General features: G+C 46.4%; 1 protein-coding gene across 1 annotated transcript in view; it reads right to left on the bottom strand.

Annotated features, from left to right (window-relative positions):
* Positions 1-22,917, bottom strand: part of Fkbp6 (FKBP prolyl isomerase family member 6 (inactive)) — an 82,014-nt gene extending 59,097 nt beyond the window's left edge. The window contains exons 1-8 of the mRNA XM_076923167.1: positions 22,795-22,917; positions 22,474-22,591; positions 20,931-21,020; positions 19,040-19,242; positions 17,731-17,850; positions 13,186-13,380; positions 12,710-12,819; positions 10,614-10,706 (exon numbers count right to left, since the gene is read on the bottom strand). Of these exons, the coding sequence (XP_076779282.1) occupies positions 10,616-10,706; positions 12,710-12,819; positions 13,186-13,380; positions 17,731-17,850; positions 19,040-19,242; positions 20,931-21,020; positions 22,474-22,591; positions 22,795-22,851 (984 nt within the window). The 5' untranslated portion in view covers positions 22,852-22,917 and the 3' untranslated portion in view covers positions 10,614-10,615. The remainder of the gene's footprint in view (positions 1-10,613; positions 10,707-12,709; positions 12,820-13,185; positions 13,381-17,730; positions 17,851-19,039; positions 19,243-20,930; positions 21,021-22,473; positions 22,592-22,794) is intronic.
* Between the last annotated feature and the right edge of the window lie 939 nt (positions 22,918-23,856).

Raw genomic sequence — 23,856 nt, forward strand, 5'->3', positions numbered from 1 at the left:
CCAACATCTCATGGGTCCCACGCTGGTGCTCCTGGCCAGACGGTGCTGTGGTTAGAGCAGGAACATAGAGCAGCAGGCACATGGTGGCAGCCAGGAGCTAGCGGAGCCACTCACCACTTTTTCAAACACCTCCTGCTACAGAAAGATGCCTCAGATTTTTCCCCCCTTACTATGCTACTGTTGTATTAGGACTTAAAAATTAATGAGATTCTGGTAAGTTATTAGTCTCTGGTAAAACACTCCACTGTATGATCCACCATCATAGTTGCAAGCTCAAGAATTTAAGTTTCCATTGGTTGTCTTTAAAGTATAGCTTTAAAGGTGTTTCTCGTTATGCTGAATTTGTATGTACCCCGTCTTCTGGAGAGAGGGAAGAAGCCTCTTTCACAGTCTGGAGCATACCGAAAGCCAAGAGCAAGCGAGCTGTTTTTGGTCCTTCTGCTCCAGGGAAGATTTCTGTTTTCCCTGAGCTCACCTCAAAGAGTGTTCATGCTTTTAACAAATATATCTTTTTGTAAACTTAAAAAGATTTTTGTAAGCTTCAGGAAATCCACTCAGATCTACCTCTCATGGGCCAAATGGACTCCAGATAACCAATGGCCCAAGTTTTCCACCTATTGCCTATTCCAGAGGCTTCTGATGTGTACATGTGTTTCAATAGCCTGCCAGATCTTGGTGTTTGAGATCTGCATCCAGAACAGCTCCAGGGTGGCTATCCACAGGTGCTCTGTGGCCTCCCAGACTGCTTCAATGGGGCCTACACTTTCCTAGCTGTAGATCCTCTTAAAGATCATGGACAGCAGTGAAATAGCCAGCTCACCCAAGACTTGACCAGCAGCACCCCAATTTTCTTAGGGTCCCTAAAGATGTCACCCCCAGCCAGCAGGAAATAGTCTAAAGAACACAACCACCTCACTCCTGCCCCACCTCACCTCTTCTTAGTTCCTCATTTTTACTTAAAAAGGGAGGAATGTGGCTTACAGATAATTTTGCTAGGTTCCTACCAAGGAACCTAGCAATAGCTTAAGTCATCACCCGCTGCCCAGTGCAGGCATCATTTAAACAACAGCCCACCACCCAGTTCTCTCTCTGTTCCCACACGTTCCAGCTGGTCTTTCACCTTTCTGTCCTTCCTTCTGTCCTCTGCCCTCATGGCTCTGCTCCCATCTGTCTGCATCTACCCCTTCTCCAGGCCTTTGCTCCCTTCCCTTCTCCCTAATAAACCTCCTGTGTACCAGGTCTGCTGTATGGTATGATTTCTCAGGCAGATATCTTAGCATGCACCTGCCAGGTTACTCCCCTGCCATATTATATTAAATAACACCCCCCACACAAACTCTTTGAGTAAAATCAATAATAACTGCAACCAAGTCATGTGAGTATTGTCCATGTCCACAGAGCTGGAGGCAAACTCTGGGAATGGAGAGGAGTTTCTCATCATCCCACTCAGAAGACAAAATGGTAATTCTTATTGCTTGGGTCCCTTATTTCAGTTTCCCTGGATACTATTTTATCCAACCAGGTGTTCTGGATCACATGTACTCAATGGCAGGGCACATGCAGTTACTAAGAAACACAAGAAATTTGAAATAGGCTCAGCTGACTTAGTGCTTGCCTAGCAAGGACAAAGCCCTGGGTTCCATCCTTAGCATCACAAGAGCCAGGCATAACTGTAATCTCAGAACATAAAAGATAGAAGCAAAAGGATCAGGAGTTCAAGGTCACCCTTGGCTATATGGCAGTTTGATTCCAGGGTAAGCAAACATTTAATGGCCTCAATGAAGCACAAGCTAATGATCCGCATAAGGCAATTCCACTGAAGCCAGAGGGGCTGGAATGACGTGCTAACCTCACAGCCAGAGCACTACAACTGGCAATCTGTTTTCATTTCTGGACCCTGGAATGAGATGGAGGGCATTTCTGCACTTGTTCACTCTGTAGATGAGAAAGGGAGCCTAGCTAGCTTCCGAGATAATAATAGCCTCATTGATCCCTCACCTACAAAGAGCATGGAATCCACTAAAGCACATCTCAGCAGGAAGCAGGCTATGGGCCTGTGACCACTGCCAAGAGAGGATGTGGAAGAGGTGAGGAGCCAAAGACACCCTACAGAGGAAATGTCTTTTCAGGAAAGGGTTATCATGAAACAGGAGCTACCTGAGCAGAGGTATTTATAGCCAGACAACAAAGGGGTGACTTCAGAGGCACCTCCTGAGCAGGCAGAAAGGCATCTCACAGCAGTCCAGAAGATCAAGAGCTGTGTTTAACAGCTTAAGCTGATCAGCCCTCCCTTGGCAACAGAAGTAGGAAGGGTAGACTGGTTTGACACCCTGGGGAAAATGAGACTCCACAGTCATCACAAAACTCAGTGTGGAGATAGGAAGTCAGAAGAATGAATCCCATATAAAGTTTCAAAAGCACATTTAGACAAGGCATCTGTCTGGGATGCCAACATCCAACTGGATGCACAGAGCATCTTTACAGACTGCATGCTGGGTCTGAGGCTTCCTCTTTCTCTAGGAAAGAGGGATCAAACAGAATCCCCAGATAAATTCAATCACACACTATAAACAACAATCAATAGTGTTCACCTCAGGGCTTCCATGGTAACTGGCCTGGGGCCTAGATGTTGGGAGCCTGTTCTGAAACACTGTTGTCCCAAGACCTCTGAGGCCCATTGCTCCTGTGCTCTCTCAGCTGACTCTTGAACTAGGACCAAATTCCTGAATCTTGGCTTCCAATACCTTCTCCACAGCCTGCCCCACTTCCACATGGGCTTCCTGTGACTTCCCAGGAAACACAGTTTTTTTAAAAAAAATCCCATTAAGATGCTCTTTTCCTGGACTTGTAGAGATAGCTTAAAGTATCCAGAACTCATGTGAAAGCCAAGCACAGGGCTCAACATGATACCTTTAATCACAGTATCCAGGAGGATTTCTGTGAGTTCAAAGCTGGCCAGAGCTACACCGTGAAATCTCATCTTGGGGCAGGGGGTCGGGAGGAACCAACAACAGCAAAATGCACATCCAATCATGGAGTGTAAATTGTTTTATAATCCCAATGCTGGGGGTGAGAAACCAGGAAGATCCCTTAGGTTTGCTGACCAGAAACCTAAGCAAACTGGCAAGCTTCATGTTCAGTAAGAGCTCTTATGCAAAAAAGGTGCAGGAATATGATACAAGAAGACACCTAATGTTGATCTCTGGTTTATCTTGTGTGTATATACACAGATACTCTTTTATCAGGGTCAGTGTGTATAGGCATCCATGTCACTGTATATATGTTATTCAGTGGACAACCCATGGGTGTCAGTTCTATCCTTTTACCATGTGGTATCTGGAGCCTGAACTCAGGTTATTAGGTTTGACAGCAAGTGCCTTTACCCACTGAGCCACCTTGTCCGTCCCTGGCTCAGTCCTTTTAATTCTGTGGCCCAAAGGCTTTGGCTTCTCTTAAGAATGAAGAGCAGAGAAGAGAACTTCCTTCACATTTAACACAAGAGGGGACACCATGACCACACTCCAACTTACATTAAGAACAACAAAAGCAGTCACAATGCTTATACACCCACACCAAGACTCCACAGGGGAAAGATACAGAATTAAGAGCTCTGTCCATCCCCAGCCTATGAGACAGAAATACTCATCTCTTTCCCATACCAACGCTGGGTGAGCTAAGTGGGTCTACAGACACCATGGAGCTCTGCAGACGTGGAATAATGCTTGGATGCAGGAAGATTTGTGAGGGATCCCTTTCTCCTGACTTCTGCCACAAATCACAGACCTCTGCTCTCTCCCACAGGCCATCAGTGCCTGTCCCTGGAAGTCACTGAAAATAAAAAACTGACCTTTCCCAATTGGTATTTAGTTATTATATTCACACAGAAACCAGCTCAGCTATGAACAAAAAACAACCCTAAAGATGGTAAAGGGCACTGATAGGCCATTTTCACAAAGCAGATATAACAGGGCAGCTCACAACTATCTGTCACTCTGGCCCTAGGGGATCTGCTGCCCTCTTCTGACTTCCGAGAGTACTGCATGCACCTGGTACAGACACATGCAGGCAAAACATCCATACACATAAAGTGGGGGAGGAGAAGCAATATGGCTCAGTGGGTAAAGGCAACTGGCCACCAAGACTTACTTGTGATCTGAGTTCTATCCCCAGAACCTAGGTGGTCGAGAGCTGACCTCCATACATAGACCATGATAGTCACACATCCATAAACACAGACATACACACAAAAAACATATATATAATCTATAAAAATATTTTTTGATATATATAGATTTATCTAGGCTGGAGAGATAGTTCAATCAATAAAGTACATGCCATGCAAGCATGAAGGTATGAGTTTGACCCTGAACCACCCGATGTCATGTGCACTTATAAAGGAAGTGTTGGGGAAGACAAGAGGATTCCTGGGCCTTGCTGTTCAGCCAGTCTAGTTAAAATCACAAGCTCTGTAAAGAGGGTGGGTGATTGATACTTGATGTTGACCTCTGACTTTCACATTCACATACATATATGTGCATATGCATAAATATAGACACACACACAAAAGAGTTTAAGAGTTGTTTTGTTTTGTTTTATTTTGGTTTCATTTCTCTGTGTAGTCCCGAAACTAGCTCTGGAGAACAGGATGGCCTCAAACTCACAGAGATCTGTGTGCCTCTGCCTCCTAAGTGCTGGGATTAAAGGTGTATACCATCACTGCCCAGCTAGATTTCTTTTATTTTTGATTATGCATTTGGGAGTATGTGTCTCTGAGTGCAGTACTCAAGGAGGCCAGAAGAAGTTGCTGTATCCCCTAAACTGAAGTTAAAAGTAGCTATGAGCCACCTAACATGGGTGCTGGGAATCAGAGAAGGGCAGCAAGCACTCTTAACAAACAAGCCACCTCTCCAGACCCCTTAAAGGTTTTACAGCAACAAACAACAATATGGGACAAAGCCGGGAAGTGGTGGAGCACACCTTTAATCCCAGCACTTGGGAGGCAGAGACAGGCGGATTTCTGAGTTCTAGGTCAGCCTGGTCTACAGAGTGAGTTCCAGGACAGCCAGGGCTACACAGAGAAACCCTGTCTCGAAAAACAAAAAAACAAAAACAAAAAAAAAAAAAAAAACAAAAAAAAAACAAAAAAGGGGGGGGGACAAAGGATCAGTAGGTGACAAATATAATTCAGTCTACAAATGTATACAAGACTTCACCTTCACTAGAAAGTGAAAACCACAGTGAAAAGCTTCTTACATATACTACTTCACGAATAAAAAACGTTCTAGGGAAATTAAGAAAACTAGTATTAGGGTTGGTACCCAGTACAGACACCTTCCTTCTGCCTTCTGGAATCCCAAAGCATTCTGGGTGGTTCCTCCAGGTTTAGCCTTAAGACCACTCCATCCAAAATGCCTGCCTCTGTCCACAGAGTTGCTACCAATTATTCTACTGACAGAGTATCTTTACTGTATTTGTTTTATGGCGATTCTTGGGATTGAACCCAGGGCCTCATGGAGCTAGGCAGGCACCATACCACCAAGCTCCTCCATAGGCTCCTCCTGGAGCATTCTCAATTGTTAAATGGTACTTAAGAAACTAGGCATTTGAGAAATACCCATAACAGAAAAGTCAAAACACATAGGCAGAAAATATCTCAGGCAAAGGAAGAAAATACGAAAAGAATGATCCTTATCTCCCAGATAGGGTGCTTGGGGAAATGCTGGAGGATGAAACATCTACTGAGACCTATCTGATACGAACTCAGGGTGCCAGGGGTTGGAAGTGCGACAGAAAGAAGTACATGGATATGAATGTCCGAGTGTCTTCTTTTTTCCTCTTCAAGACAGTGCTTCCTAAAACCCTGAATGTCCTGGAAACTGCTCTGTAGATCAGGCAGATTTTGTAGTGTCGTTCCCCCTTTAAATCTGGCCTGGGACTATATCCTGTGCCCAGTCCTGTCAGACCAATGTGTGTTAAGCCCTAGGACAACTTCAGGTGGAATGTAAGGTGGTTGGAGTTAAGGTTTACAGAACGGTCTGTTCTGTTGCTAGGTCTTTCTTACCTGTTATAGAGAAGTGTTTGGCAGGTGTCCTTAGTCGGGATTAAATCTACCCAACAAGCAGTGCTGGTGGATGTGCCGAATGGGAACTAGTAGGAGTTCCTGCTCTCCACCACTCACAGCATAGGTAAGCCTGGAGTGCTGGGCTATCCCACCACTCACAGCATAGGTAAGCCTGGAGTGCTGGGCTATCCTACCACTCACAGCATAGGTAAAGCCTGGAGTGCGGGCAAGAACAAATTCTATGTGCCATGTATCTATGCACAATGCAGACCCCAGCTTATGGCAAAGGACTATACCTCCCAGGTACCCTTAGGCCCTTGGGCTGGAGAAATTAAATGGCTTACATAGGGTCATGTTGCCTAGGAAAGACACACAGAGACTCACAGAGACTTCTCCTTTGAGTCAGAATAAACTGCTTGAGAAGGACCCCCCACCCCAGGATAAACGGCTGCATGTTGCAGGCACCAACTACATGGAGGTCAGCAGATGACACCTTGTTTCCAGGCCCTGGTTCAATCAAAGGCAGTAAATACACCACCAATTCCATGAGGGGAAGTGCGTGCTGTGTTCCTAGCAGTGATGGATAGTCAGAGGAGCATGTGAAACCCCAAGTTTGTGTTACTGATTTAGGAGTAATGGCAAATGCCATGGCCATATTGGTAGGTAGGAGGACAATGGACACCTTGCCTATTAAAGAGAAGCTCTTGTGAGGCACAGCCCAAAGCAATCACTAAGGGAAGATGAAGGGGCAGTCAAAGAGCATGTCTGGAGTGGTGGCTCTCTCCTATGAGACAGAGACTAATGAGTGAGATGTAAACTTGGGGCTGTTCTAAGGAGACGGAACGTTGTTCTTACCCTAAAGTCTATGCTCAATTAGTTAGATGCTAACTCAAGGATCAAGGCCCACTAAAATATTCCTTGTACATAAAAAGGTTAACATGTTAAAGCAGGTATGGCAGTATACATCTGAAAGCCTAGCACTTGGGAGGCAGCTGCAGGAGACTTGCAAGTTCCAGTCTGGGCTGTATATTGAGACCCTTCCTCTCCACCCTCTTCAAGACAGTGTTTCCTCTGTGAAGTCCTGACTGTCCTGAAACTTGCTCTGTAGATCAGGCTGGCCTTGAAGGCATGCCCCACACCTGCCTATAGCTCTACCTTAAAAATAAACAAGCAGGGCTAGGGAGATGGTTGGTAAAGAATTCACCTTGTAAGAATAAAGAACATGCATCCGATCCCCAGGACCTACATAAAAAAGTTAGAATGGCCGCCTCTGCCTGTAATCCCATTGCTGTAAAGATGAATAGGCAGGCCCCTGGGGCTCACTGGAAGCCTATCCTAACTGTGAACTCCAGGCCCATGAAAGATCTTGTCTCAAATAAAATGGTTGGTGGCACCTGAGGCTGAACTGTGGCCTTCAAACTATGTAAACCTGCACATACAAACACACACACACACAAATTTCTATTGTTTCCTATCTTATGCAGTCAATGTCCAAAGTTGTCCTAAGGTACTAAACAAGGAAAGGAACCAAAAAGAAAAAGAAAGGAATCCAGGAAATAGTTGATTTGGCTCAGGAAATAAGAGGCTGTGATGCCAGCTGGGCCTCAGCTTAGAGAATCAACCATCTGTGCAGACTGTTATAAAAATCCAAATGTCCAGGAGGGATACAGAAGGGACGAGGAAATATGGGAATGGGCAGAAGGACAAAGTGGGCTTTCTGACTTACACACACACACTGTGACTGAGGCATACCCATACCCATTCCCATATTTCCACCCTCCCAGTGCTCTGACTACAGATACTCCCCAGGCATGCTTAGCTTTTGAAAAGGGTGTTGGGATTGAATTCAGGTTCTCTTGCTTATGCAGCAGGCACTTTACCCACTGAGCCATGTCCCCAGAGATACAGCATTTCCATGACATAGATGTTGTCTCCTCAGAGGATGTCAGGCCTGAAGCAACTAAGTATCTTGCCAAAGTTAGACAGAGTGGTAGAGAGCAAATCAGACTGGGGCAACCTGGCTGTAGCCATGAAGCTGAAATCAGTAACCAGTACTGGCCATGAAAGGCCAGTACTTTAACTCTTTAACTCTAAATATTCCTTTAACTCTAAATATTCCTTTCTGGGTCCTAGGGATCAAACTCAAGTTATCAGGCTTTGGCCACGGGATCTTTATATGGTGAGTCATTTCACTGGCCCCACATAACTTAACAGGGGCTGGAGTGATCATTCCATTAGTTACTACAAAAGCATGAAGACATGAGACCAGAAAGCTTGTAATCCTAGAGTTGAAGTGGAGACAGAAGATCCCTGGGCTCACTAGTCAGCCAGCATAGATGTAGGGCCATGTTTCAGTTTCAATGAAAGACCCTGTCTTCAAAAAGTAAGATAGAGCTGGGTGTGATGGTACCTTTAATCCTAAAACTGGGGAAACAGGCATAGGCAGGTGGATCACTGTGAGTTAAGGCCAGCCTTAACTCACAACAATTTTAAGTAATGGCAGAGCAGACTGAAAGGTTATCTTGGGTACTTGTAGGGACACTGCCCAGTGCTTGCTCAACCACAACAAGCAAGTTCCAGGACACCCAGGGCTGTTACACAGAGAAACCCTGTCTAGAAAAACAAACAAACCAAACAATCAGAAAGTAGAGTGTGGACCAGTAGAGGACATCTTCAATCTTGGAGCCTGGAAGACAGGGGCAGGTGGCCAGTCTGCTTTACACAGAGGCTCAGGACCACCAGGGCTGCATAGTAAGAGACCTGTCTCAAAGACAGGGAAGGGGGAGTGGGTAGGGGGTGAGGTGGTTGGAGAGCAATTGAAGATCCTGATGTTTCTTTTAACTTTTAGCGTCTACATGAGCTCTGTGTGTGTGTGTGAGAGAGAGAGAGAGAGAGAGAGAGAGAGAGAGAGAGAGAGAGAGACAGACAGACAGACAGACAGACAGACAGACAGAGACAGAGACAGAGACAGACAGCGACAGAGGGTGGGAGAGATCTGGGAAACAGATATTTTATGTCTCTACTGAATGCGACAAGAGCCAAATCATGAGAGGTCCTCTGGTTCAGCTTAGTTCAGAAGTTCCCCTGGAAGACTCAGAGGATAGGTTCAAAAAGTCATGCCTGCAAAGGCACTAACAGGGGGCATCTGTCAAGCAGACACTGCTTGAGCACATGGATGAATGGGCCTTTCATGACCCCTCCTCTCAAGCCCTGTTTTGCAGACACAAAGGGACACTAAAGGCGGGATTTAGCAGAGGAGCCTGCTCACCAGCTGCTTCCTTCTTATTTCACTTCTCTCAGGAGAGTGGAGCTCTAGACCTGCTTGAACAGGTGTATAAGGCAGGTGAACTTGTTCCCATTAATTTTCTTAAGTAACGGCAGACTGAAAGGTTTGGGTACTTGTAGGGACACTCTGCCCAGTGCTTGCTCAACCACAAGCCACTGTTGGCTGACAGCAATGTTCTGCTCCTTTAGGTCTCCCTATCTTCAAACTTTGAATTCTGGTCGTTAGCACAACTGAAAAAGCACACTACAGCCCGATTCCTTGACATAGAGAATTTGCCTTCTTTAGTAATGTATTAGAGTTAAACTGAGGTCGGAGCCTTCCTAGGTCTTCCGTAGCTGCCTTCAGACACACCAGAGGAGGTCAACAGATCCCATTACACATGGTTGTGAACCACTATGTAGTTACTGGGAATTGAACTCAGGACCTCTGGAAGAGCAGTCAGTGCTCTTAACCGCTGAGCCATCTCTCCAGCCCCAGGTCTGAGCTTTTCAATGCTAGAACACATGTCTACATTTGCCTACCATATGCAGGGGCACTGTGTTCAACCCTCAGCAACACACACACACACACACTCACTCACACATATACGGCCTGCAGGTAAACATAATGGTATATTACTCTTTTTTTGTACTCAATCTGTAGGCCAGGCTGGACTGTAACTCACAAATATCTACCTGCCTCTACCACTCGAGGGAGACACAGACACACACACACACACACAAACAGGCTAAGCATGCAGCTTGATGGGCAGAGTGTCTGACTACTGGGCACACGACTCAGTGTTCCATACCCTGTACTACATTAATCAGACTGATGGTATAAGCCTGTAATTTTAGTATTTAGTACCCAGTTGGTAGAGTCAGGAGGATCAGCAGTTCAAGGTCATTCTAAGCTACATAGTAAATTCCAGGCCACTCTGGACTACATGAAAGTATCTCCAAAACAGATTAACAAAGGAACTTAATTTTCCTTTTTCAAACTTAGGTGAAGTGTCACACTAATGACCTCAGTTCCTTAGAAGGGTTTAATTTCACAAACCATGAAAAGGTCTTTTGAATGGAGAGCTTGAGACCTCCCAAACATGAATGTAACCTTTAAGTGCTCCTTCAGTGACCTACTCTGTGGGAAAGCTCCCACAGTGTGTTTTGTCCTATGCTGTTCTCAGTGGCAAGAGCCACTGGTCACCAAGCCTTGCTGAGGAGAACCATCTTTTCCCTAGTGGATAGAACCCTGAGTCTTTTCATGAATGCCCAGCCCTCTGAGTACCTTCAGTTTCCTCCCACTGAAGAGCCGCTTCCACATGGAGCAAACATCCGGTGACACATCTCTCTCTCTCTGTCCACATAGTCCCTGTAATGGCTGTGGAGAGAAAGGCAAGTTTTATAAGTTTGCAGGAGGTGACATCTGGTGGCTGAATTCTCTGGTTACAGCCACTAAAAACTGGGTATTAGTCTATGAAGGTAACATTGGGGAGATGCCAGGACAGACAAGGTTAAGCCCACTGACAAAGGTCCTGGACACAAGGCCATCATTTGGAAAGACAGCATCTGGGAAGGCAAAAGCCACTGTTAGTGGGCTCAGGCTAAGACCTGCTAAATGACCCTTGTTCTAAATGTTGTCGAACTCATTTTGAGATCTTTCCTCCTAAAGATGGTCAGATTGCTCCAAAATTTGGTATGCAACCTGAAAGGATACTTTCCATACCAGAAAGGAAGCTCCTGGAAAACACCAAAAGGCCAGCAGCAAAGAGATTGCCTCCAAATGAAAATGAGGCACATCCTCGGCAATGGTGGTAGAACGCTTGACCTTAAGTTGAGAAACTCACCAAGGCAGGAAAAAATACATGTTAAAAATGGTGGCCATCCTAGAACTTATGGGAAGATGTTTTCAGGTTCTCTACAACAAACATGGCATCTCTAAGCAGAAAAAGTGACATTTTTTATAAAATGTTTTTCTTTTTTATAATTACATTTATTAATATATGTGTTTGGAAAAAAGTGTCTGTGAAGTTCAGAGAACAACTTGTAGAAATCAGTTTTCTCTTATCATATGGGTCCTAAGCATGAACACTCAGGTCATAAGACTTGGCAGCATGAAACTACCCAGTGAACTATTTTAGTGACCTCCCAACTTACATTTCTAAAAGATTAATGTCTCCTCGATTGAATGAGTCATACAGAACCAGTTCATTCGTGGCTCTAGACAGAGTCATCAGGAACAAGGGGTCTCAGGTGATTTTGAGAATAGGTAGAATCTTAAGTACAGCTTTTTTGGGTTTTTTTGTTGTTGTTGTTTTGTTGGTTGGTTGGTTGGTTTTTCAAGACAGGATTTCTCTGTGTAGCCCTGGCTGTCCTGGAACTCACTCTGTAGACCAGGCTGGCCTCGAACTCAGAAACCCACCTGCCTTTGCCTCCCAAGTGCTGGGATTAAAGGCGTGCACCACCACCACCTGGCAAGTACAGCTTTTTTACAATTAATTAATTTTGGTTTTTAGAAGCAAGGTGCAGCCTTAGCTCTCCTAGAACTCACTCTGTAGACAAGGGCAGCTTTGAACTCAGAGATCCACCTGCCTTTGCCTCCTGAGTGCTGGGATTCAAGACTTACTTTATTGTGGGAGATTTAAAAAAGGATTTTTGTACACTTATTCTGTATACCATGCATGGAGGTCAGAGGGAAATTTTCAGGCCAGTTCTCTCCTTCTACTATGTAGGCCGTAGGGATCAGAATGGCTAGCACTCTTAGGTTTTTGATCCTAGAAGGGTATAGAATACCTTACTCAGACCCTAGAAGGCCTAGCATTTGTGATCTTTCTGCCTCAGTATCCCAGGTGCTAGGACTACTAGAGTGGCTCACCATATCTGATTTGCACAGGACCCTTAAAAGGTACATGGGGACTACAGACATAGGTCATTGGGAATGTGAGGACCCAAGTTTGGATCCTCAGCACCATGTAAAACCCAGGCTCAGTGGGTAGAATGTGTCTATAATTCCAGCATGGGGTGGGGTGGGGGTGAGGTAGCAGTGGACAGAGACAGGAGGACCTACAGACTAGCCACCAGCCCAGTCTAGCTGTTGAACCCAGGCACACATTCAAGGTTGTTTTCTGGCCTACACACACTTGCAAATATACACAAGAGAATTGCATGGGTGACTTCTTCAGGTGGCCCAACAGGAAGGAGGGAGACGCTCAGAGTGAAGCTCTCTCACACAATGAGCAATGACCTGTGCAGGTGAGATGCTGCTCTAAGCCAGCTTGAGGCAGCATTCCTAGTCTGTGCTCTAGCCTGATGGTTGGTTGGACTAAAATTTTCACAGCCATCTCTCACTGTGCCTTTGGGCACACATCTGCCCTTCACTCTCACCTGGACAGCTTCTTCAGCTCATTATTGATGTCATGGTTGCAGGGCTGCTCCTTCTGAGCTCGCACTAGAAAATCCCGAGCCTGCTCATACTCGGTTAGGAGGAGGCAAGCCTGGGAAGAAAAAACGAGACATTAGAGAATCAGCATTTGTGGTGGTAGCCCAAGTGAGAGCTCCTGCTCTGTGTGGGACTGCACATGTGGATGGAGAAGACCAGAAATAAACCTGGCTTCCTTCTTGGGAGCAGCCCAACTTATTTTTCAAGATAAGGTCCTCCTTCGGGACCCAGGGTTCCTCAATTCATCTAGGCTGACTAGCCAGTGAACTCCAGGGATCTACCTGTCTCTGCCTCCCTAGTGCTGGGGTCCAGCACTGTGGGTTCTGGAGAATGAACTCAGGCTCTCAGACTTGCATGCCTTTACTTGCAGTACTTTACTGAGTTGCTGTCCCAGCCCCTCTCCCCACTACCCTCAACTCACCTGTCCACACCTGAAGAGGGCCTTGGCATTCCTTTTGTCAATGAGCAGAGCCTGCTCCCCATAGCGCAGGGCCATGGCAGGTCGGTCTAGCTTCAGGTACACAAAGGACAAGTTAAGGAGGACTAGAAGCTCAGCAGGTTCTACCAAGTGCTGCTCCTCACAGATGGCCAATCGTCGATGGAGCAGCAGCAAGGCCTGGAGAGAAGAGGGAAGGCAAAGGGTTAGGAGGGACAGTCTTACATCCCTACAAGTCACACAGAACTATCTCGGAAAGAACTCAACTACCTCACAAGACATAGCATTATTATATTAAAGTCAGAAGGCTTCTATTTTTGTTGTTTTAAATTATGTTTATGTGCTGTGGAGATCGGAATATGCTTAACCCAGGGAGTAGCTGTGTTGAAAGAAGTGTGTCACTGTGGGGATGGGCTTTGAGAGCCTCATCCTAGCTGTCTACAAGACAACAGTCTTCTCTTGTTTGCTTTCAGAACAAGATGTAGAAATCTCAGCTCCTCCTGCACCATACCTGCCTGGATGCTCCCATGCTTCCCACCATGATGATAATGGACTGAACCTCTGAACCTGTAAACCAGCCCAATTAAATGTTGCCCTTTATAAGAGCACCCTTGGTAACGGTGTCTCTTCATAGCAATGAAATCCGTAAGTCATGTCATGTGCCAAGAGGATGTAGCACGTACCTTAACTTTAATCCCAGCCCTCAGGAGGCAGAGCCAAGCACATCTCTTGAGTTCTAGACTAGCCTGGTCTACAGAGCAAGTTCTAGGACAGCCAGAGCTACACAAAGAAACTGTCTCAAAAAACTAAATTAAAAAAAAATGTGAGGGATAGGATGTGTGCACATGAATACAACACCTGTGGAGGCCAGAAGAGGGCGTTAGATCTTCCTAGAACTGGAGTTTCATGTGATCTTGTGCCTAATGTGGGTACTGGGAATTGAACTCAGGTCCTCTGCAAGAGCAATACATGCTTCTAACCACTGAGATATCTCTCCAGCCCAGTTTGAAGGTTTCTAAAAGAAGGCATGCAAACCTGAGTGAGGCAGACAACATACTCTTTTGCCTCAAAAGGAGAAAGAACAATAAACCCACCAAGAGTCGAGGACAAACTAGAGCCCCATCCCAGGTGGCTCACAACTGTCAGTAATTCCAGCTATAGGATCCCATGCCTCTGGCCTCTATCAGCACCAGCACTCTCAAATGCATATACTCCTACACGGAAACATACAACAGTGTCTCTACAGCCCTGCTGTCTTGGAACGCACTATGTAGACCAGGCTGGCCTGAAAACTTCCAGAGATATACCTGCTTCTGTCTCCCCAAGAGCTGGATTAAAGGTTTGTGCTAACACATCCAGTTTTTTTTTTTTTTTACTTTTATGTGTATGGATGCTTTGCCTGTATGTTTGTGTGCATGTATGCCTGGTACCCGGAGATCAAAAAAGGGCATCAGATTCCCTGGAAATGGAGTTATGAGTTACAGATGGTCGTGAGGCACTGTATGGGTGCAGTGAATTGAACCTGGGTCCTATGTAGGAGCAAAAATGCTCTAAATTGCTGAACCATCCTTTCAGTACCCTATGTCTGCTTTTTGTGTGTGTGTGAGAGACAGGGCTTTTCTACATAGCCTTAGTTGTCTTGGAACTTACTCAATATGTAGACCAGGCTGGCCTTGACCTCACAGCAGTCTGCCTGCTTATGCCTTCCAAGTGCTGGGACTACAGGTGTGCACCACCATTCTAAGATTCCCTTTTTTAATCTTTGAGATAGGGTCTCCTGTAGCCAAGGCTGGCCTCAAAACTCACTATGTAGTAAAAAATGACCTTCAATTTCTTTTTTAAAATTATGTGTTTGCATGTGTATCTGTGTGTTTGTGGGTATATGCAGATGAATGCAGGTGCTAGTAAAGACTAGAGATAACATATAGAGATAACATAGCCCTTGGAGTTGGAGTTACAAGCAGTTGTGGGCAGCCTGATGTGAATGCTGGGAGCAGAACTCAGGTCTTCTGCACTCTTAACTGCTGGGTGATGTCTGCAGTCTGAATTTCAACTTCTGGTTCTCCTGTCTCTAATCCAAGAAATAGTATACCTGTTTTACACAGTACTGGGGGTGAAGCCAGGGTTTCATGTGTGCCAATTCTACCAACTGAGCTGTATCCCCAGCTCAGGTCTATGTTCTGGAGAAATGGAAACAGGAAGACTGTCGATCCTGGAACGGGCAGGTGGAGTGCTGTTCATGGGTGTGAGAAATACTTCTGTTTCCACAGCAGAGAGCTCAACAGACTTCTGTTCCACCTACTTGCCCACAGCCCTATAGCTGGAGACCTGACCCGTCACAGAGTGACCCAGTCTCCATAGTCAGAAGGACAGAAAATCCCATAGATGGCAAACACAATGAAGAAAGTCAGCTACAGCTGGAAGGGTAGTGCTGGATGGAGGATATTTTAATAAACTTTTTGGGAGCAGTACATTTTTTTGTATTTACATGTGTGCATGTTTGTATATGTGGATATATGCATGGGTGTGTACCTGTTAAGTGCATGTGGAGACCAGAAGACAACTTCAGGTATCACTCCACAGGAGCCACTCATTCAGCTTGTTCTTTCAGACACAGCCTCTTCTGCTGGTCAGGGTGTTCCAGGGACCTGCCTGTCTCTGTCTTCCCAGTACTAGGATTACAAGTAGGCACTACCACACCTGGCCCCTTTTATTTTTAAACATGGATTCTTAGGATCAAATTCAGGTCATAATTCTTTCTTTCAAACTCTTTACCAACTGAGCTATTTCCCTACCTCCCCGGGATGGTAATTACTAAAATACATATGGACACAGGTAAGAAAAAGTGCAGAGCTTAATGAAGCTTCATAACTCAAATATACCCAGGAAAACAGCATCAAGATCAACACACAGGCCAGGCATGGTGGTACACATCTTTCACCCTAGCGCTCGGGAGGCAGAGGCAGGTGTATCTCTGTGAGTACAAGGAGAGCCTGGTCTACAAAGCAAGTCTGGCCAGCTAAGGTTACACAGTGAGACTCTGCCTCAAACAGACACACAAACAAATAGAATCAACAGACAGAGCCAACTTTGTGCCTCATGCCTCTAGCCACAGCACTTGAGAAGCTGAGGCAGGACTGTCATGAGTCTGAGGCCAGCCTAGGCTATAGAATGACAAGGTCTTAAAAAAAAAATCAACATATAGAACATTGCCTCACACCACCCCACTCCCAAGCTCCCCGTTAGTCATGCCCTTTTACCATAAGGATTTTTTTTTCTGTGTGTGTATGTATGTATGTGTGTGTGTATGTATGTATGCATGTATGTATGTATGTATATATGTACATACATACATGTGTGGGTGGGTTGGTGTGCACATGAGGAAGGCAGAGGACAATGTCACATGTCCTGCTGTATCACTCTACCTCAGTGGCTCTCAACCTGTGGGTTGAAATCCCTTTCGGGGTCTAATAAACCTTTCACAGGGGTCACCTAACACCACTGGAAAACACATTAACATTACAATTTATAAGAGGAGCAAAATTACAGTTATGAAGTAGCAATGAAAATAATTTTATGGTGGGGGGTCACCACAGCATGAGGAACTATATTAAAGGTTGCAGCGTTAGAAGGCTGAGAAGCACTGCTCTACTTTATTCCTTGAGACAAGATTTCTCACTGAGCTTGGAGCCAAGTCTCAGTAATCTTCTTGTTTTGGCCTCCCACAATATTGGGACTGATATAGGCATATATGTGCCCATGCCTGGCTTGAAAAACAACCACAACACCTTCTCTATGTTCAAGTGTCATAACCATGTGAATGTATGTGCACTATGTGGGTGTACTATGTGAACCCGTGGAGGTCACAAGAAGGCATCACATTTCCTACAGCTGGAGTTGCAGACAGCTGTGAGCCATATGGATGACAGGAATTGAGCTCTGATCTTCTGTAAGAGCAGTAAGTACTCTTCGCTGTAATCCGTCCAGCACCTATGCCAGCATTTTATGTGGGCACTGAGATTTAACTCAGATCGTCATGCTTATGAAGCAAACACTGCTACTCACTGAACTATTTCCCCAGCCCCTTTTTATTGAGACAGAGTCTAGCTTAGAAGCCCAAGCAGGCTTGGAACTTACAATCCTCCCACCTCAGCCTCCCAGGAACTGGGATTACAGGCATGAACCACTGGTCCAGCTTAATGTGATCTTCGTAATGGTTGCCCATGAAGAGTAGCAAAACAGATGAAGCTTATGCTCTTAAGTTTTCTGCAGCTGGAGCGATGGCTCAGAGGTTGAGAGTACTGGCTGCTCTTCAAGAAGATCTAGGTTCGAATCCCAGCACCGCATGGTGTCTCACAACTGTCTGAAACTATAGTTCCTGGGGATCAATTCCCAGGGACCAGATCTTCTCTTCTGGCCTCGAAGTCACTAGGCACGCCCGTGGTGGGCAGACATACATGCAGACTGCAGCCATCCACATGAAAATTGAAAAGGTAAGTTTTCTGGAGCACACTCCCGTAGCTTTCTTACCCGCTTGTATCTCACTTTGGCATCACAGAAGCGATTCTGGCGGAAAAGGTAGTTGCCAAACTCCCTCTCAGTTGCTGCTACCTTGAGGACTTTCTGGAGTGGAAACTGTTCTTGCTGCTCCTGAAGACCAGAGACAAGAGGAGCCACATGGAGCCAGAAGCCCCAGTGGCACAATGGCTGCCATGTTACAGTCATCAACATTTCTCTCTTGGACCATGAACTTACTGCATGTGTGTGCAGAGCCCATACAGATGCAAACTATAATGGGCCCATCTAAGGAGCAGCCCAGGTATCTGGCTGCTGTGGTCCTTCTCAGAGTTCCCCAGAAGCAGAAGGAGCCTGCCAAGCCCAGCCCAATCACTCAGCCAGACTTTGCAAGATCCTAGCTGGCTTAGGGCCCAGGGGCTCTACACGTTCATGCTGGTATCCTGGCCTCATATTAGAACCTTCCATAGAACCCTAGCCCAAGCCTTGAAATCAGAGCCCCAGGCAAGTGCGGCCCTGACAGCCTAGTGTGTAAAAGCAAATCATCCGGAGCAGCGAAGCCTGCAACCACATGTGCGTGACTGCTGATGGGATTACAAGCTCCGCTTCTACGGACCTGGGAGAGGCCACACAGCAAAGCTGAGACTTTCATTATAAGAACTGCAGCTCCAGGTCTCAGTTTCCCTGAGACTGTTTCAGCTTGCATCTCATGGGATGGCTAGCCTGTCAAATTCTAAAAGCCTTTTCTCTTTTTTTTTTTTTTTTTTCTTTTTCTTTTTTGAGACAGGATTTGTGTAGCTCTGGGTGTCCTGGAACTATGCAGAACAGATCTGCCTGCCTCTGCCTTCTGAGTGCTGGACTAAAAGCATGCAACACCACTGCTCAACAGTAAAAGTCTTTTTCAATTCTCAAGGAGGGACCAATTCTCTAACTTGTTTTTATGGTCCTGGGGATAAAACTGAGGGATTGTTAACACTATCGCTCTACTACCTGACATACATAGCCCCAGCCCTGTAGTGGAGGGGTTCTAGGTAAGAACTCTAACACATCCCCAAGCCTCAATAACCCTCATTATTAAGCTGCCAGTGTCTAACTTCCTGAAAAGTAGTCACCAACTAGTAGTGAGAACTAAGCAAAGGTAATGAAACAGCGAACAGCTACCACAGAGCTAATTCATACCTTACGTACCTCAGACAGAGGAACGCAGACATCACTGAGCAGTAGGCGGGGTGGAACCCAGGGCAGGCGTTCTAACAAAGCCACCCCAACATGATCCCACCCCTCCATTTACAAAGTGCTGGAAAATCCCAAGTCTGGAACTTACAGCTGAGAGTGCACAGAACTTGTCTGACTCAGCAGAGTCCAGGAAGTCAATCAGCTCGATTTCAAACAGGACAGTGGCATTTGGTGGGATGAGGGGAGGGCACCCCAGGGTGCCATAAGCATAGGTTGGCTTGAACAGGAACCTGGCCAGTTCCCCTCTGCGCATGCTTAGAAGGCCCAGCTCCATGCCCCAGAGTGTAATATCTGGAAGAAAAGTCCAAGAACTCAACTTTAGCTCACTTGGCATTCTGTCCACTCACGGGTACCAGTGAATATGCCAACTATAGGGAATATGCCAATATAGGGAATATGCCAACTAAGCCTTTTGCATTAGGTGCCCACCTCAGTGCTCAGTCTTGTTCCTACGGTCCTACTTTCCCAAATGCCACCTTCTGCAGGCCCCACCTCTGTTGCATAGTCTGTTCTTTCTTTTAAGTTCTCTGTCAATCCATGCCTGTGGTCTATCTACCTTAACTGAAATTTAAGTTTTTCCTTTATTTTTATGTGTACTTCTATGTATGTGTTTTGCCTGTTTTTATGTGTGGCAAATTCATTTAATCAATGCTCACAGAGTCCAGAAGAGGGCATCAGAGCCCCCGGAACTGGAGTTAATAGATTACTGTAAGCTACCATATGGGTGTTGTAAATTGAACCCCATCTCCTGGAAAAGCAGCCAGTGCTCTTAACCTTTGAGCCATCTCTCCAGCCCCACAACTGAAATCTTATTCAAACCTCAGGGCTCTTATCTCAAGCCTTCTTTTCCACAGCGTCTGTGACCCTGCCAAAAGGAGGGTAATTGTAATGTCTTCAAGCAGACCCAGATCATTCCTCAGAGCTCCATGTTTCATTCAATCCTATGATGTTCCGTTTCTGGATTAGAGACCAACCTCCCCACCCCTAGTAAGGTCCCTAAGTTGGGGTTCTCATCATCTGAGCGTGGCCTCTTGAGATGTCTGTGTATCTGTGTATTGATGTGTGAGCACATGCGTGCTAGAAGACAGTATCAACTGTCATTCCTCAGGGGCATCTGCTTTTTTTTTCTTTTTTTTTTTCCATTTTTTTTTTTTTTTTTAAAACACAGGATCTCCCATTGTCCTGGAGTCTGCTGAGGAGGCTGGCTGGCCAGAGAACCCCAGGGATCCATCTGTTTCTGCCTCCCCTGCACTGAGATTATAAGCATACGATACTACATTTGACCTTTCAAGACAAAAACAGAAACCAACCAACAAACTAAACCACCATGGGCTCTGTGGGATGGACAGTAGGTCCTCATGTTCACATGGCAAGTACTTTACTCATTCCCCCAGATCCTACGATGTCTTATTTCACTATACATGCTAAGAAGTAAGCATTTACTATGTTTACTTCATAAACGCCGTGGATTCAGGTATGGGGGCTCATGTCTATCGTTCTATCACTTCAGAGCTGAGGTAGACTTCTGAGTTCAGGGTAGGTGTGGGCTTCACAGTTGAGATTCCATCTTAAAAGATGTCCTGCAGCTGCGGGGATGGCTCAGCAGTTAAAGAGTGCTTACTGCTCTTGCAGAGGACCTGGGTTTGGTTCCAAGTAACGTCATGGTGGCTCACAACTGCCTACCTACAGTTCCAGGTGGCTTGCCACCCTCTTCTGGCCTCTGCAGGCACTGGGCACATATACACATATGCACAAAAATTTTAATAATGCCCAATGAGTAACTTAAATGCCAAGATAAACTTGCCAGGTAGGCTATCAGCCAAAAATAACGTCCCAAGGAGAAAAGTGACAAGATAACATGGGTGCTTCCCTGAAATCCAAGCTCAGCTACCAACTCTAAGAACATGTTTTCTGGATGCTGTGACAGTCCTAAAACATGGCCTGCCTTCCTTTGCCCAGATGACTCCAGATGACTTTACCTTCTCCAAGTTTCATCAGCCGAGGTGTTTTCCTAAAGCAATTAGAATCAAAAGGCTTGTCCATGTGCTCCAGGTATCCAGAATATTTCACTAAGGCCGAGGGGAAAGAAAGCAGGTAACGTGAGGACACCATTCCTAAGCCACCCTCAGAGCCATCATATCAATACCACAGGGAAACACTGTAATTAGCTGGGCATGGTGGATGGAATCCAGCACTTGGGAAAGCAGAGACAGGAACAGCCTCAGCTACTTGCAGATTCTATGGCAGCAGCAGACACCTGTCTGGTCAGAAACCCTGTCTGGGGTGGGGGTGGGGGTGGGGGATTAAATGATTTAAGCTGCCTGGCACCCAGACCACAGGAAAGCTTCCTGTGCTGATGTGAGTTATCTGACTCTCAATTCTGAGGTTCAATAGCTCTCCTGATGACCTTGGCTCACTGTTCACAGTGGCATAAAAGGGGATCAGACCCTGATTTGCTGCTTAAAAGCTCAAGGCAGGCAAGGCTTAGCCACCTGTCATCCCAGCTCTAAAGAAGCTGAGGCAGGAAGAATGTCAATTTGAGGCTGGCTTGGGATACAGGGAGACCCTGTCTTTTTTTTTTTTTTAAAGGCTGAACTTGGTGGTGCATAGTTTTAATCCCAGCACTATGGAGGCAGAGGCAGGTAGATCTCTGAGTTTTGAGGAGAGCCTGCCCTGGTCTACATACATACAGAGTTACAGGCCACCCAGGGCTACACAGTGAACCCTATCTCAAAAACAAACAAACAAAAAAAATCAAACAGCAAAGGTGTATGCCTTTGATCCCAGCACCTTGGGAGGTGAAGGCAGGCAGATAGCTGTCAATTCGGGGCTAGCCTGGTCTTCAAAGGGAGTTCCAGAAAAGACAGAGCAGTTACACAGAGAAACCTGTGTCAAAAACAAAAAACAAAACAAAAACCAAAAAGAAACCAAAAAGGCTGAGGATGTGAGTCAGTTGGTAGAACGTTTGACTAGCATGTAGAAGGCCTAGGGTTCCATCCTCAGCTCCTCATAAACCAGGCATGGTGGCATACATAAGTAATCTCAGCATTTGGGAGGCAAACAAAACGTTCTAGATCTTTGGTTATATAGGGTTTGAGGCCAGCCTGAGATACATGAGATTGTCTCTCAAAACCAAACCCTCTCCATTCACGGGAAACACATCCAGTCCCATAAAACACCGTATTTTGGAAATATGCACTCACCAATTGACGATACCTAGGTTCCAGGGTCAATCCCCGGAACCTGGAAACAACGAACACCTTAAACCACCCAGGTGGGTTGGTATACATTCCCTGGGCTTTGCCCTGGCACCACGTAAAATGTAGTGGTGCCCACCCCATTAGGCTAGGACTTGAAAGACGGAGTATCAGGAGTTCAAGGTCAACCTCAGCTACAACGGCAGTTAAGAAGAGGACAGACAGCCTGGGTTGCAGAAGACCCCGTTTCAAAAACAAAAACAAAACCCAAAACCTAAACCATAGGTTCCCAAGGACAAAGAGCAGCCAGTAGCAGCCTCCATACCCAGCACAGAAGCGTCCGGGGTCACGGGATCGCCAGCGCCCTCTCGGATGATGTCCTTCAGCACACCTCGGTCCCCGGAAATGTCCAACATGCGTTGACTCAATCGCTCATAGGGAGACTGGTAGAGAGAAAGCCACAGGCCTCAGAGGTGGAAGCCGCCTGGCTCATCTCCTCAGGCCAGCGCCATGTTCCCGCCCTCACCTGGCCTAGGACGTCGTCCCCTTCCAGGGCTCCGGGGCCTCGGGTGCTACCACCCATGGCCACGCTCCGGGTGCTCCCCAGCTCGTGCTCCCAGGCTCCCCGACCCCCCCACTTCCGTACCTGGCAGTCGTCTCGCGACGGTGGGATTCCGTTCCTGAGGCGCGAGAAGACGCTCATCTTGCCGCTCGACCGTTGCCAAAGGCCTCACCGGAAACGACCCCCGGAAGTCAGGCACCACGCGGGCTTGTGCACGAGAAAACAGCACGTGATTGACGCAGCGAGCATGCGCCATGGGTCTCCCAGCACGCGCTGCACGCGTGATGGCAGGCGCAAAGCATGACGGAGCCCCGGGAGGGCTTCGGACCAAGCATTTTATAGGGCACAAAAAAAAAAAGTCTTTCTTTTGGTCTTTTTCTATGTTATGTTTGGCGTTCTGTCACAAGTGGGACACATCGCCACGTAATTAGTCACCGAAAGCGACATGTGCTTTTTGCCTCGCAGTTGACTAATGAGATGCTCAATAGCTTATTTTTGTGTGGTCAGTATTAGACAAGCGATCTGCTACTGAGCCACATCCCCAGGAGGATTGTAAGTAGGTGCCCCGTCTCTGAATCATGCGCCCAGTTGCTGTACTGAGGAGTCCAGGCCGGCTTTCTGCTGCTGAGCTAAGTCCCCAACCCAGGACTTCACCTTTCTCTCCCTCCTTCCCTTCTTTGATTCTTTCCTTCTTTCTTTCATGAAGAGGATCTCTCTGTGTAGCCTGGTGGACCAGGAACTAGCTAGGCAGAGTAGGTTGGCCTCAAGAAGTCACAGAGATCCACCTGCCTCCGCCTCCCGAATGCTGGGAATCGCGGTGTTTGCCACCACAGCTGGCTCCAAGATTTCAGATAGCTCCCAACAAGGCAAGAAACAATGTCAATCAAGATGGCCAAGTGGGGAAGGTGCATGCCACCAACCCTGACAACCAGGACTCACAGGTAGAGGGAGAGAACTGAGTATTGCAAGTTTTATCCCCTAGTTTCTCATGCATAAGGTGGCCTGCACCTGCAAACACACACAATAAATGTTAAAATACATACAAACATACATATATACATACTATCTATATACATACAGGAAGGCAGCTGTTAGGCGGATATGAACCAGGACCGTGACTGTCTTGATTGGAGGGCCAGTCTGGCA

The sequence above is a fragment of the Arvicanthis niloticus genome, chromosome 24 (assembly GCF_011762505.2).
Source record: "Arvicanthis niloticus isolate mArvNil1 chromosome 24, mArvNil1.pat.X, whole genome shotgun sequence".
NCBI lineage: Eukaryota > Metazoa > Chordata > Mammalia > Rodentia > Muridae > Arvicanthis > Arvicanthis niloticus.